Consider the following 16,259-nt stretch of genomic DNA (forward strand, 5'->3'; position numbering starts at 1 on the left):
CACAAATAATCTTTTGTGGCACGTCCAGGAGTTGAGAAGATATAAAGTTTCTGTACTTTATTTTATCATAAGATTCCATTTTTTGAAGAAGTACTTACAAGACGAAGACTCGACGAACAAACACTACAAGGAAAAACGAATCAGACAACGGTTTTTGCCTCTGTATAAGTTCGTGCTGTGTGATATCCAGAAACCACAACATATTGGCAAGAAATTCTTGTAACAATACCTCTGTATCAAGCCTTTCTTATAAACATGATGTTGTTGTTAGCCGAAGAAGACAACAATTTCTTTATATGAGAAACTCTTGTCCTTTAGACCTTTTAACAATTGTTTTGTAAAATAGGAACCATTGTAATAATGTATTTACACAACTGTTTTTGTAAAGAAAACACTCGATGTAAACTTGTTTGCACAACGGTTTAGTTTAACAAATGCCTGTTTTTTTTTGGCTTTGTACAAGGGTCTTTTAAGTAGTGGCTGTTGTTTTAATGTCTTATGGACAACGGTTTTGAACTAAAATCATGTTGTCATAGTCTATTGCATTCAACCTTACACAATTTGTTCCTATTGTGGTTGAAGTTGTAGGACAATGGTTTATTGGGACCTAACCTTTTGTGTGACTAATCTTGGACAATGGTCTTGAGTTCCTTAAAATGTTGTGTCAATAAGTCGTAGACAATAGTTTTTCATTATTTCAGCTTCATTAATACAATGGTTTTCATTTCTCATATATAATTCATAATTTATATATATAAATAGTCCACAATATCAAAGCATTTACAAAATACCAAATACTAAAAACTAGATACAAAAGTAGTTGATCATATGAAGCTACTATTAAATAATTTTAAATAATTTTTCGTGCTTCATCCATTGCTTTCTTTTCCACCAAACCTCTATGCCAGGAATGTATGTTCTGCACCATTTTGTCAAATGTTGCCTGGTCCAACTCAAGTCCAGTAACAGCAGCACAAAGACCTTCCACAGTAGCATCAGTTTCATGCTTTATAAGAATCCTTATTGAAACCTATGTGTTTATTGCACCAGAAGCAATTGTACTAGCTCCGACAGAGCTATATTTAGTTTTTTCTGCAAGTGAAAGAGTTTGTTAGTTCCGACAACTTCTAATCAGATATAAAGGCTGCTTGAGCCTCAATATCATGACGAATATAGCAATACCAAGACCGAGAACAACAATACAAATAACAAATAAAAGGAGAAGGGAAAGAAAAATGAGAACAAGAACGTTGAAAATAAAAATATTTATGACATGACTAGTAACAAAACAAGGAAGCTGCAAGGACTACGCGACAGGGCTTTTTTCCTTAGCTCCTGCACAGGCCATATAAACGATGTTCAGTACATGATTCTATAAAGAAAAAAACAGCAACTGCTAAGCCCATCATATAAAAACATATAGCATCTTACTAGTCTCCCTGGAGGAGTTTTTGGAGGGGGGGGGGGGGGGGTGGGTTCATGGACAACTACTACTACATATATCAAACTTCTAAACTAGACCTACTAGATAAAGCATTACCAAGTCACTTAAGTCCAAAGTAAAATATCACATCACATAACAAATCCAAATCTTGGTCACCAACAATATATAGGTACAACAAAGAAAATAATCAACTCTGTAAAAAACTCTGTAACCTTCTGAATGTAGCATGAAGAGCAAATTTTAATGATTACAAAGTTGATAAAATTGAACAAGATATACGTACAGTAAATAAACTCTGTAACCTTTCGGTGTGTTTCATTTAGCATGTTAATATTGCATTTTTTTTGTTGGCGTCTATACCGGGCTGAGTTGTGCTTCACTTGCTCCTTGAATAATCTGCATAAATAATTGGAAAAGCACATGCAGTTAACAAAGAATCACCATCAACCAAAATCTATTTGGAAAATATATCTGGTATTCTAGTCAAATTCTCTAATAATTTTAACATCTAAAATATTATTTTACATGAAATATTTTATACATGCAAGCTTTTTCCCTCTGCTGCAAGGACCACGATTTATATGTTTACCTATTGATTCCAAACAATTCTCAAGTTACAATTTACAAACGAGCACATAGCAAAAGATCGGGGTAACAAAATCTGGCTTGATAGGAGTAAATAGCATCCAGATGGCCATCTAAGTAGCTAATAAAAGTCTAATACTTTTGTTTCAAGTTTTGAAGGATTCACTTAAAAATACAAAATCAACAATTAATTTAATTACACATTTGTATTCCGAGGTTTCTTAGCAACACGTTTAGCCTGATAATTCATACAACAAAACATCTACTTAGTTTACATTATATAACACAAACAAAATATGTAATCACTCATAATTCATCATAACCAATTCGAAAAACAAGCAAAATCACACCTTTCTTCAATGGCATAGTAGCAGCAACAGGTGAAGCAACTTTCACCTATAATCAAACCAAACCCATCAGCCTAATTATACATACAAACTCAAAACCCACAAAAATACATACACATACACAAAAACACAGATACAAAAATACACACACATACATATATACATAGATAAATATTGAATTAAATGAAACAAAAAGAAGGGTCTAATTAACAAATAAAACAGAGCTTAAAAGATGATTTCCAAGAAGATTTACCTATATGATGAGATAGATACACGGATATGTGAGTAAAAGAGAGGGGTATAAACGGGGCTGAAGAAGAAGGAGCGGCCTCTAAAAAACCCTAAAAACGAATAGGGTTTAGATAGAGAAAGTGGATTGGAAAGCCTATAATTAAAGCTTCAAATCGAAGCTCTGATAACTAAGAAGGGTAATGAAAGCTTCCATTCAAGTAACAAAAGAAGAGAAGTAGAGAATAAAGAGAGAGATCGGGGGAGAGAGACAGAGATAAGATAAGAGGTTAGTGGGAAAATGAAAATTTTGGGTAGAGAAGAAGAAGAGGGAAAACGAAAATTTGGGTTATCAAGTCAGGGGGAAACGAAAAGCACCTATTAAGAGTAATATTTGAAGAGTAATATTTGAGTAGTTGGAACATGGATAAATGATTTTCTTAAAAATATTTTAAACAATTTATGATATAATAATTTTTAAATTATATTTTAGTGATATGTGAAAATATTGAAAAAATAAAAATAAAATTAATTTTGTAAGATTTTTTAACAAAAATCTAGTAAAAATAATACTCTCTAGGACGAGCTCCTGACCGATTACTTGAAATATAGTTTCAAACAATTTTTTGGACGATCAGACCATACTGATATTAATATATACTTATTTTAGTGTTGTGTTATAATATTGAAAAAATAAAAATTATTCTTGTAAAACTTTTTAACAAAAATCTAGTAAAAGTAGTACACCATGAAACGGGACGTTTGCCAGATTATCGGGTTTTCCCTTATAAAATTATGCAAGATAAATTTGTAGACTTTTAATTATTTTTTCACAAGACTAAAATCAATATATCTTGACATCCGTACAGTTGGATCATTCAAAAAATCATTTAAAATATTTTTGTTGTTAATTGGAAACTGATCCCGTTTAAGGGATTAGCATTTTTCTTGGATTTCTCTTATAAAGTCATTCAAGATAAATTTGTAAATTATTAATTATTTTTTATCAAAATTAAAATCAATATATCTTGACATCCCTACGGTTGGATCGTCCAAAAAAAAGTTTAATAAATTATGTTATCAATCAGGAACTAAGCTCGTTTAAGGGAGTAGCACTTTTGATGGATTTCTCTTATAAAGTCATGCAAGATAAATTTGTAAATTTTTAATTATTTTTTCACAACACTAAAATCAACATATCTTGACATCAGTATCGTTGGATCTTTTTAATTCATTTGTAATAAGAAGGTAATTTTGTAATCAATATATTTTTAATTCATTTGTAATAAGAAGATAATTATGTGGCTCGAACGTGACTATTTCTATATCTTTTATGCTTACAATATAGGAAGTAATGAATAGAAATTTTGTTATCTATACGATTTGCTCTGTATTAATTTTTAAATATTTTTTCCCATGATCTAACCGTACGGATATTAATATATATCAATATTAGTCATGTACAATTTTTTTTAAAATTTATTATATTTATTTATATGCTTTTTATAACAAAACTAGTTTGATCATAATTTTCGTCTTATTATAAAAAGGTCATTTTTGTCCTCTAGTGTTTAATAGACAACGGTTTTTCAACACACATGTGTTGCATGAGTAGAATTGACACAACTGTTACGTCTTAATGCACTTGTAAGAGAGTCATTGTCTAAAAAAGGCTCCCACAACGGTTTGTTGGAACCCGTTGTATGTAAGTAGCATAGACAACAATTTATGGGAAGAAAACCGTTGTATACTTAATTTTCCTTTTCAAGAGTTAAAAAGTCTCATTTCTTTGATCAATTCTAATTTTTGTACTATTTGTCTTAAGAAATATATTACATTATGGATATATGTGAATGTGTATTATTCATTTATAATAAGAAGATAATTTTGCGGCTCGAACATGAGTATTAGTATATCTTTTAGGCTTACAACATAGGACGTGCTGAACAGAACTTTTGTTATCTATACAATTTTCTCCGTATCAAATTTTAAATATTTTTTTCGATTATCCAACCGTACGGATGTTAATATATATCAATATTAGTCATGTACAATTTTTTTCAAAATTTTTTATGCTTATTTATATGCTTTTTCTAACAAAACTAGTCATAATCATAATTTTGTCTTATTATAAAAAGGTCATTTTTGTCCTCTAGTGTTTAATAGACAACGGTTTTTTAACACACACGTGTTGCATGAGTAGAAGTGACACAACGGTTACGTCATAATGCACTTGTAAGAGAGCCAATGTCTAAAATAGGCTCACACAACGGTTTGTTGAAAACCTGTTGTATGTAAGTAGCATAGACAACAATTTATGGGAAGGAAACCCTTGTATGCTTAATTTTCCTTTTTCAAGAGTTAAAAATACTCATTTTCTTGATCAATTCTAATTTTCTTACTATTTGTCTTAAGAAATATATTACATTATGCATATACGTGAATGTGTATTATTCATTTGTAATAAAAGGATAATTTTGTGACTCGAACGTGAGTATTAGTATGTCTTTTACGCTTACAGTATCGGACGTACTGAATAGAACTTTTGTTATCTATACGATTTTCTCCGTATTAATTTTTAAATATTTTTTTCGATGATCTAATTGTATGGATGTCAGTATATATCAATATTAGTTATGTACAATTTTTTTCAAAATTCTTTATGCTTATTTATAACAAAACTAGTCATATTCATAATTTTGTCTTATTATAAAAAGGTCATTTTTGTCCTCTAGTGTTTAATAGACAACAGTTTTTTAATAAACATGTGTTGCATGAGTAGTAGGGACACAATGGTTTTATTACTAAAAACTTGTCTAGATGACCAAGATAGAATGTTATTTGAACTCATCTTCAACAACACCACACATAAAACACTTGTCTGATTACAACAACGGTGTCCAAAACCATTGTCTCCTTTTGATTCTCACAATACTAACTAAAACCGTTGTGTAATCGTTCACCCAAACACAACACCACTACTGAAAACAGTTGTCTGACCAAAAAATTTAGACAACGGGTTAGAAACTATATATTGTCTGAATGATTGTCACTCAATAAAACGTAAACCGTCGTCTGAGCGTTGGGTTTAGACAACACCGCTGTTAAGAAATACTTGTCTGTTTTGATTTTCCAGACAACGGTTTTAAAACTCTTGTAAGAATAATGGTTCAAACAATACTTTCTGAATGCTGAGAATTAATAGTTGTCTATCATTTTCATGCAACACTTTTTCGACCGAGCGTTGTCTTATGAGTGTTGTGTGATTGCGTTTTTCTTGTAGTGAAACCAAATTCTTATTGTTATTTTGACGAAGAATATTTGATTTAACTAGATACAGATGAACCAGACAGTACATCTGTGTATCAGTTATTCAAATTAAATATTTGAAGTCATTTAGAAGTGGTAGTTCGTTCGTTCGACAAATCAAGAAGAAGTTATTAAAGTTTAAAGAAGACGGGAAGCAGTTCTATTGAAGAATGGGTGATTAAATATTTAATAGATTATTATTTCACTTCACAAATAATTATATTAATTATGTAATTTATTTATTAAATTAATTCACTCTCGAATTAATTTAATTTATGAATTTATATGATTAACTTAATTAAGTGGATAATTTTCTATTTAAAATATATGTCAAATTACATTTAAATCACCTACACAATGGCAGCAAGACAATCTGATTTGTCTTACTAATTAGTAAAAGAATCAGCAAGACAATCTCTTTAGATTGTCCTACCGAATGTTATGTAGCTTGCAAGACAATTGTTACAAATTGTCTTACTGGGTTCCTGAAACAACTGCCAAGACAATCTTCTGTGATTGTCTGACCGAGTGTTCTTTGCCAAGACAATATCTTTGTCTTACCGAAGGAGATGACATCTGCCAAGACAATCCTGGATTGTCTGACCGAATCAAGAATTCCTGTAAGACAATTGATTGTCTGGCCGAATGATTTCTGCCAAGACAAATAATTGTCCTACCGAAATTCTTAATGGTGGACAAGACAATCTGATTGTCTTACTGCCGTATAAATGGCTTTGTAAGACATTTAAATTGTCTTTCCTTGCTTATGAATTGTCTTGCCCTTGTTAGATTGTCTTTTCTACTTGTATTTGTCTTGTCTTTCCATTGTCTTACAAGTACAAAGCTTTGCCTATATATATGGCTTAGCATTCTTCATTTCAAGTGTTCATCACTTTGTAAATCAAAGCATTTGTAAAGCTTTCAAGTTGTTCGTAACTTGCTTGATCGTTATATCCACAGTTTTCTATGCTTTGATAATCCGGTTGTTTTAATCACTAAATCTAGAATATACCCTGTCGAATTTATTCTACGAACTTTAGTGGACATTAAAACTGAACCATATTAATTATATAACGACTTCAAACATTGTTATATTAATTAATTATAATCTGATTAACAAGTTATATTCAATCAGATTCACTTCCGCGATAATTTGGTATCGATTGTATTCAACCCCCCTCTTCTACAATCGTATCTGGACCTAACAAAAACATTTATCCAAAAACATAAATTAAAAATTAATTTTCATTTAACTAAATTTTTTACTTATAAGTGATAAACACTTCTTTTAAGGTTCGCTACCCCCCCCCCCCCCAAAATTATCTGAAAAGCCACAACGGTAGCTGTAAACGAGTCGAGCTGTTCGCGAACAAGCTCGACTTAGACTCGTTTAAAACTCAACTCGACTTGACTCGGTTCGAGTCAAGTCAATTGTTATTAGTGTTCAACTCAAGTTCGACTTGTAACTGACTAGAACTTGACTCATTAAACTCAATCTCGACTTAACTAATTAAAAAAAACTTATATGAATTTTTAATGTTTAATATGTAACAAAATAGGGAAAATGAAATGTAATCTTTATGTCTTTTTTGATATTTTCCTAACATCTTTAAAATAAGTAGATTATAACATCCATTAAGTTAAATCGTTAAGAAATTTTTTGGAAAAATATAAATCAATTTAAGGTTATAATTAATTGAATTAGTATTAATTTTACTAGTTGACTATTAAAATTTCACATCAAATATATGTTTTATCTTTTGATATTTTTTAACATCATTAAAATAAGTAGATCCCTACATCCTTATTGTTGGATCATCAAGAAATAATTTGATATAAATAAATAAAACATCAATTTGGGACATATATTATTAACATGAAATATACTTTATAGTTTTAACATTTTTTTAACATCATTAAAATAAGTAGATTCTAATATTTCTACGGTCGGTTTATCAAAATATATTTTTTTAAACAATAAAATATCAATTCGGGACCAGACATGTTTGTAGTAGTAGTAGTTTCACTAGTTCGCCATTAAAATTTCATATTATATAATTTTTTAATTTTTTGATATTTTTGTAACATCATTAAAATAAGTATATCTCAACATCTATATTGTTGGATCTTTAAGAAATATTTTTATTTTTTTAAATATTAATTGAATTTATAAGAAATAAAATTAAATTTTAGTGAATTACTCGACTCGACTCGAACCGGACATGAAGTCGAATCGACTCAAATTGTTCGCGAACAACTCGAACTCTGACTCGGTTCTTAAAGAACTCAAACTCGAACTGCACAAAGTGTTCAATAAGATTAATGACCAAATTCTACTCATTTAGTAAAATTTTTAACTCAAAATCGGACTTGATAAGTAAAAACTCGACTCAACTCGATTCATTACGATCCTAGCCACCACAATGCCTTATAACAAAAGCCATTGAGTTATTGCCCAATGCCTAGCATCTTCAATGCTGTCTTAGGAGAAAAGAAAAAAAAGCGAAAACTCCAAAACTCCCCCACCTGTACTATATATGAATTCATTTACACACAAAAGGCACCAGACAGAATCTAGAGAACAACCCTCCGAATTAATGTTGCCGTGACCATACATAGTACCGTTCCTGAAGAGAAATTTAAACAGATAACTAAAGATTAAAAAGTTTGCTTCTCGCACGGAAAAATGTTGTAGGAAGCTTTTACTTCGGGAAAAAAAAGTTATTGAAAATTTATTTGGCAACAAGACTCATAAAAATGGTGGTTAATTATATACCAACTAAGAATTAGGAAACATTTGCGTTAAATTGTCTATCTATTAATATTTGGATTGCTAAGAATAATTTAGATTGAGTAAGATAAGTGGTTGATATGATAGTTTGAAATATGTTTGATGAGGCCAGCTGCATCTCCGGGTACCATTATTGGCCGGGTAAAATGATGATATATGCAAGAATAGACATTAGAAGAACATCTATAAACCAAACCAAACATACTCAGTATATCCGCTTAGATGTACGCAGACCATGCCCCTACCCTTAAAGTAGAGAGGATGTTTCCGTGAAGACCCCCGACTTAGTGCACAATAAATAAAACAGTGCGTGATATAATGATAATGTTATGGATCGAAAAGCGAAGGTGAAGCGTCGTGCTTTTAAGACTGTTCTCGGGATTCGAGATGCCTACGTATCTTTAGTTGTGTAAAGAATCAAGTCTCAACGTATTTCTAGTTCGGAGGGGTAGAGCTCTTTATATAGAGGTCTCGGTGTTAGAGACTGTATGGAAGTATGATTCCATGTATCTGAAACCTTGTAGAAGTAGGCTTCTTGTCTTGTGATAAGATAAGACTCTTATCTTGTATAATTGACGTTTATCTAGGACACTAGATGTTTATCGCTGAGGAGTTAGAATACTCGTAGAACACTGAGGTTCTAGAGCCTTCTATCAAGTTTCCTACACGGAGCGGGAGTCGTGTATCCGGGCCTTGACAGGGCTAGTTACTGGATTCTGGCCTCGAGTGGGTCGGAAGCTCAATTCTTGGACTTTGATAGTCCAAATAGCTAAATCGTGGACCTGTTTGTGGGCCTTATTAATTAATTACGAAATTAATTAATATTGAAGTGTCTCAGGGCCTAATAAACTGGGCTTTCATATTTTTGGGCCTTTAATATCTAATAATAATTAAATATTGTTTCTGACCCATATCATTTGCCCCTCAACTTTCGATAAGTTTCGTAGAAACTTTTCCAAAGTTTTAGAGCTTTTTATGTGACTTAATCAAGCCTTTTATATGACTTATCGAGTCTTTTCATGTTTCTCCGGATTTTTTCGGTGATTATTCAGGAATTTATCCCAATTTTTAGGAATTTAAGTACCTTCCAAGTATTTATTTGAGTATTAAATATATACTCACAATATTTTAAAAATATTATTTCTCAGTTGAGAAAAATATTTTATTCAGTCTCTCATTTTTTCGGAATTTTCGGGGATTATCATAAATTTTTCTCAATAATTGTAAGAATTTGGGTACCCTCAAGTACTTATTTTGAGTATATATATACTCAAAATATTTTCAAAATATTTTTTCTCTAACGAGAAAAATATTTTATTAAGTCCCTTAATTTTTCAGGGATTTTTTTTTACTAATTTTTCACAATTAATAGCAAAGCATTTTTTCTTTTTCCTTATTCGGAAAAGAAGCTGGGGCCCATGGGGCTTACTCTCCCAAAACTAGCCTCCTTGTCGGCTGTTGCTTCTCGGCCGAATAATTTTATTATTTTTTCTTTTTCAAGAAAAGTGTAAAAAAAGGGGAACCCACAGGACTTTCTACTCGGCCACATACACCCCTCTGCTCGGCCGTTCTTACTCGACTACCTGTTTCAATTTTTTTCCTAGTTTACTTTTTTTATTTATTTTAGTGGTCCCCACTCAAGAGGTACCAACTTAGCAAGTCCTAGTCAGCCGGTTCTCAATTCTTTGGCCTGCTCGGATGTGGCTGCTCGACAGCTTGTACGAGTCATTTTCAAATTTTATTTTGTATACTCTTTTTTTATTTATTTAATTGAATAAAAATCTGGGGGGACCACTGCCCTTTTTCTACTCGGCCGTAACAGGCCTGCTACTCAGCTACTCTTACTCGGCAGCCTTTTTGATTTATTTATTTATTTATTATTATTATTTTTTGATTTTCTGATAAGAAATAATCAAAATAAAATATCGCGGGACCCACAGGTGTATTTACTCGGCCAAAACCATCTCTCTGGTCGGCTGTAACTACTCGGCTGAGTTACTGTTTTGGGGCTTTTTTTTTCTTTTCTTTTGATAAAGAAAAAATAGAGTGTAGGGGTGCACCCACCTATTCGGCCATACGCATGCCACTGCCAGGAACACTCTGCTCTGCAGAGCTTGTTTGGTATCTTTATATTATTATTTTTTTTTGGGAAAAACCAACTAAAAATCAAAAAAATGTTTAAAACAACTGTTAGGCCGAATAAACTCACTATATAAGATAATATAGTGAACACAATCAATATCAAAACACAAGTATAAGAGAATAATTCAACTAAACTCTTATTCACAAATCACAGTAGCTTACAAATAATCTCTTAGTGATTTATATGTTATCACTAAGAGCTGCTAGGTTACACGAATGATATTCAATTATCAACTCATCTAGAGTAAACCCTAAGCTGTGTTTATATACACAGTTACATGATATCTACTGATTGATTTATAATTATTTGCTTCCTAAAATAATCTAATCAGTAGCTATCCTTTTTCTGTTCTGATATGCATATCTTCCTTGATATTCTCTTTCCTTGCTTATCCAGATCTTCTCCTAGAAATCAGCCGCCTGAAAACTCTGATCATCATACAAACTCTGATCCAGCTGGCAGTCGTTAAACTCTGATTCTAGATTAAACTCTGATCTTCATTTCTGCACACTAAACAAGTTAAATACCTGTGACATCATCAAATATGTAACAATCTCCCCCAACTTGTACGTTAGACAGAATGAACAAGTTCTATATATATACTGATGATGTCAAAAATAATCAAGGACAAATGCATGAAGTAACTAATCTGCAAAAATTAATTATTACTTACAGAACAAGCAGAACTAATTACAACTTACAGAACTAGCAGAAGCTAACTAGCCAATCAGTCTATATCCATAGCTCTCCTTGACAAACTGAGTGATCAAATCTTCTTCAATCTGTTTCAGAGTCTGTATCATCTGAGCTTTGACAGTCTTTAACTCTTCATTGTCTTCTCCTGTCTGGTATATAGCTGATCTCAAGGCTCTTGCCTTGCATCTTTTCATAGCTTCTCCCAATTGAATAGCTCCTGGTCTGTCAGCTTCATTATTGTAACCCAAAATTCTGGTTCCTGCTATAGTCTCCAAGACAGAGCTATTTTTGATCATATCTATCTCTGAACCATCTTCTTGAGTTATCTTAGGAACATATTCAGCATCAGAACTTATCCCATAAAATCTTCTCTTTTTTTGGATAGTTCTCTTCAGCCTCTCAGACCATCTCTTGGTTGCTTCATTCTTTATCTCAAGCATATAATGTATATGCTCAAGTTCCCTTAGAGACTTTAACAACAGATCAGCTTCAGAAATTCTGTAAACTCTGCCAGACTCCAAAAATATAGCAATTTTCTCCTTATCTTCTGGTCCATCATGAGTATCCATCAGAATTTGTGCTGACTCTATTCTGTCAAGATCTTTCTGTGTAACAACTTCTCCAGCCTTTTCAGTAAGAAGATATGGATCTCTGAAGACAGTTGCTGCACTGGTCTGCATTTTCTCTTGGCTGTGACCTAGACCAGTAGTGTCACGTGCTTCTTTTCCTTTTGTTCCTTGAATTCTGATTTGTGTGAATAAAGAGCTTTCCCTGTACTGTCCTGTACCAAGGCTTCCAAATAAGCTCTTCTTCTTTGGTTCAACTGTATCAACTTGAGCCTTGTCAGAGGTTGACTTTATCCAGGTAGCTTTTACTTCAGCTGGCTTCAGCTGATCTTCCTTCATATTTTTAGCTTGAGCAGTGTCAGAGGCTAAATTCTGATCAATAGACTCAGGAATAGTTGCAAGAGTTTGTTTTACTTCTGATTCATCCTTCTTTTTAGATGGAGCACCATTTATGATATTTTTCCCTTTTCCACTGGAATCAGAGTCAGACTTCTTATGATAAACTCTGGGCCTATTGATATCAGCATAATTGACTTCACTGATCACTATTCCTTTTCTTTTTGAAGATGGTAATTTCTTTGAGGAGGAATCAGTGATCTGTTTCTTTCCATCAGACTTTGATTTCTTTTCATCAATCTTAGCTTCCTTTTCATCAGACTTAGATTTGCTGATCTTCTTCTTCTCAGCAGCCAACCTTTCTTCTTCTTTTCTAATATCTTCTAATGACACCCCTGGATTTTCTTGTTCAAATATATTCTTTGCAACTGCTTCATCAAAATCCAGTTGTGTAGGAGCTTTGTAGAATAAGGTTGTTTCCTCTCCCTGAATCTTCACTGTGTGACTCAAAATCTTAGATTCAGGATTACCAAGCTCAATTAGTTGCTCAGAAAGAGCTCTTGATTTACTGTCAGCTGGTATCAGAGGTTGAGATTTGGTAGTCTGAGTTTGAGTAGTTGAGCTGCTTCCAACCTTATCTCTCCTATTTCCCTCAGTCTGAGTGTGTAAGACCATGTCAGAGTTTGTATTTTCAGACTTTTCAGCTTTCTTCTTTTCTTCATCCTCCTCCTCATCATCTGGCTTTCTCTGTTGCTGATCAACCTTGCATTTGTCTTTAAGCACTTTCTCCCCCTTTTTGACATCATTAGAGTTCAAAGCATTAGAGTTGAGAAATTGTACCAGCTGAGCCACAGAGGAGCTTAAATCAGCCAGAGTTTGCTGCATTGATCTCTGAGTGGATTCAATAGAAGACAGCCTGGCTTCCACAGAAGAGGATGGGGCTCTGTGCATGTTCCTGGAGTAAGTTAATGTACAGACCTTGCTCTTTGTAGACACAGAGTGAGGAATTGTAGAATCAGGAGCTGATGAAGATTCTCTGACAGGTGAAGGAACTTTGGCAGGTGAAGGAACTTTGACAGGTGAAGGAACTCTGACTGGAGAGAATGTTTGAATTAGAGAAACTTCCCTGACTGAGATGCTTTCTCTGAGCAGAGCAGAGATTTCAGCTATAAGGGATCCTGAGTCAACAGGTGGAACAGAGTTTACTTCAGTATCATCATCATCATCATGAGCTGTGATGCTGATAGTATGTGAACCAAGAGGAGCTGTAGCTTCCTCAGAGTTTGCAGCATTGAGGATCTCCTGATCAGGAGCTGCAACAAAGTCTTCAACAGGAATCAGATTTTCCTGAGCAATCTCAGGAGTAGACACATGTTCTTCTGGAGTAGGCACATGTGCTTCTGGAGTAGCCACATGTTCTTCTGGAGTAGTTCCTGAAGAAGGTATATCAGCTGCTGGAGGTTGTGGCAAAAGATCCTTTGACTCAGGAATATTTTCTGACATAGGAATGTCAGCTTCTGTAGTATGTTCTGATGAAGTTGATAGAGGTACTGCAGATAATGGTTCTACCATCACAGGATCAGAGACTGTGACCATCTCAAGAGGATTAATCATTGACTTTTGAGGAGGGTCCACTGTTAAATCAGTGATTGGTGAGGTGGGCTTGATCTTCTTTCTGGGCCTGGAGACAAGAGGAGGGGGTACTGGCTCATTGTCAGAGTCAGAGTCTGAGATCTTCTGCAAAAATCTTCTCTTCCTAGGTGGAGGAGATGGTTTGGATGGTGATTTTGAAGATCTCAGCACCCTGGTAGGTGAAGATGTTACAACTGGCCCTTTTTGGGAAGGACCAGAGGTGGATTTGTGGTCAGATTTTACAACTGGCCCTTCTTGGAAAGGACCAGAGGTTGATACATCTGTTTGTTGCTGGTGTGAAGAGGAGGGTATATTCTCATCGGAGAATAAGGAGCTATATTTCTCTGGTATTGCCTGCTTCAATTTATCCTGTACAGTTACAGGAATAGCAAAAACAGGTAGTTGGGCTTTCTTACTATCCTTTTTCATCAAATCAGTGAATGCTCGTTTAGTGATTTTAAAAGGTAGTTGAGTATCAGTATCAGGAATAGGTACCAGAGGAAAACAGTATGAGAAAATAAGCTGACAAAATCGAGCAAAGTAAACAGTATTCTCATCCTCTAACTTTCTATCACCAATAAATCTCAAAATAGATGGAGCAATATCAAAGTTGAGATTATGGATAAGAGAATACCCAATCTGCTGACTGAAGAGAGGAATAGCATCAAAATTGCTGCATTTATTTCCAAAAGCTCTGGTGATGCAGTCATAATAAAAGCTCCATTCTTTGCAGAGACATGGACGCTTGAGTTCCCCCATTTTATCAGTGCTACCAGAGTATCCAAAGAACTGCATCATATCCTTCAGAGTTTGAGTAGAAACAGAGCTATGATACTTAGAATGCTCTGGAAGGTGAAGAGCCTTTCGAACCGTCTCAGGAGTTATAAGATACTCCTGTCCCTCATAAGTACAGGTTAAGGATGGTGATCCGTGTTCACCACCATCATTATATCTCGCTGAACGCCAGAGAGTCAGAACTTGAGCCGGAGAAATAACCTCTGGTTGAGTGAGTGCATACATGAACTCACTGTGGGCAAGATAATCTTGGATGAGATGAAACTCGCTAGGGGCTTCAGCATTGGACAAAATCGCAGCATAGTTGTTGGTGACGAACTTGGCACCAGCAAATTCAAAAGCTTTTGTCGACATTTTCTGAAAAATTAAGAAATCGTGAAGTGTAGATGAGATGTTTGATGAAATGCGCACAAGAGGTTTTGAAAAATTTTCAGAGAGAGAGAGAGAGATATATCGTGTGAGATAAAAAGAATATAATCTTTCTCTGAGTATATATGTGTATGTATGCATGCGGGTGAGAGAGTAAAGCAATAGTGGGGCACGTGGCAGTCTCTGAATGGTAACAAAAACGGTAGTGGAGCAGTAATTATGAGCAGGCGTGTGAATCTGTACAACTGTGTAACATTTACCGAGAAGACACAATTATTTACCGTGTTTTACTCCACTCAGGAATTCAAAAGGATTTTGTACCGTTTGACAATTAAATCTAATATTCACCTGACCAAAATTCATTTATTTTAAACTCCGACTTGAATCAGAAGTTTGACTATTGACCAGAGTTTAAATAAATGGCAGATTATGAGACAAAACAACGATTAGTCATAAAATTTTGCACTGATTAGAGATAAGGAAAATCTGGCAACCAATTTTTCCTCAGAGTTTGCAAACAATTATTTGAATTTAATCAAAAATCACTCAATGTCATAAATTTTTGTTAATCACAGATATGGAATGTGAGGTGTGTGTTGTCATGATTATTCTAATTGTAACAGAGATTGACAAATTTATTGAGTAAAATTAGAAAGAATCAGATGTACAGAAGATGCTTTAACCATCTCATAAGCCGAGTGTCTCACATATTAGATCAGAGTTTAAGGTTTCTCTCGTTTTGTAAGACAAGTATCTTCTGAAAGGAAACTTCTCAGGGTAAGTGAGTTATAACCTTCATCAGATTTTATTTATCAGAGTATTTCTCCAGTAATCAGAGAATGTAAAAGGTCACCAAGAAAAATAATTTTCTGATGCATTTTGCTTAATACCAGCATTGCACATGGTTCTTTCCTTTCACAGAATTTCTAAGATCTCAAAGGAGTACCTGAAATATCTTTCTTTTCTTTTCTTTTCTTTTCTCTTCTTGTCTTTTCTTTTCTTGTCTTTTCTTTTTCTT

The 16,259-nt window shown here is 33.6% G+C and overlaps 1 protein-coding gene across 1 annotated transcript; it reads right to left on the minus strand.

The window, feature by feature from the left end:
* Positions 1-11,566: 11,566 nt before the first annotated feature.
* LOC135147192 (uncharacterized) lies at positions 11,567-15,226 on the minus strand. Its single transcript, XM_064080044.1, has 2 exons — positions 14,868-15,226; positions 11,567-14,645 (listed from the first exon to the last, which is right to left on the minus strand). Exons 1-2 carry the CDS (start codon positions 15,224-15,226, stop codon positions 11,567-11,569), a joined length of 3,438 nt encoding a protein of 1,145 aa, XP_063936114.1.
* Positions 15,227-16,259: the final 1,033 nt, after the last annotated feature.

The sequence above is a fragment of the Daucus carota genome, chromosome 6 (genome assembly GCF_001625215.2).
Source record: "Daucus carota subsp. sativus chromosome 6, DH1 v3.0, whole genome shotgun sequence".
In the NCBI taxonomy this organism is placed as follows: domain Eukaryota; kingdom Viridiplantae; phylum Streptophyta; class Magnoliopsida; order Apiales; family Apiaceae; genus Daucus; species Daucus carota.

What these genes read in the sequence shown, in the direction of transcription:
- LOC135147192 (XM_064080044.1), bottom strand. Translation starts at nt 15,226, where the DNA reads ATGTCGACAAAAGCTTTTGAATTTGCTGGTGCCAAGTTCGTCACCAAC. An exon ending in ACTCTGAAGGATATGATGCA is followed by an intron (nt 14,646 to 14,867) that starts GTTCTTTGGATA and finishes TATTGGTGATAG; the next exon opens with AAAGTTAGAGGATGAGAATA.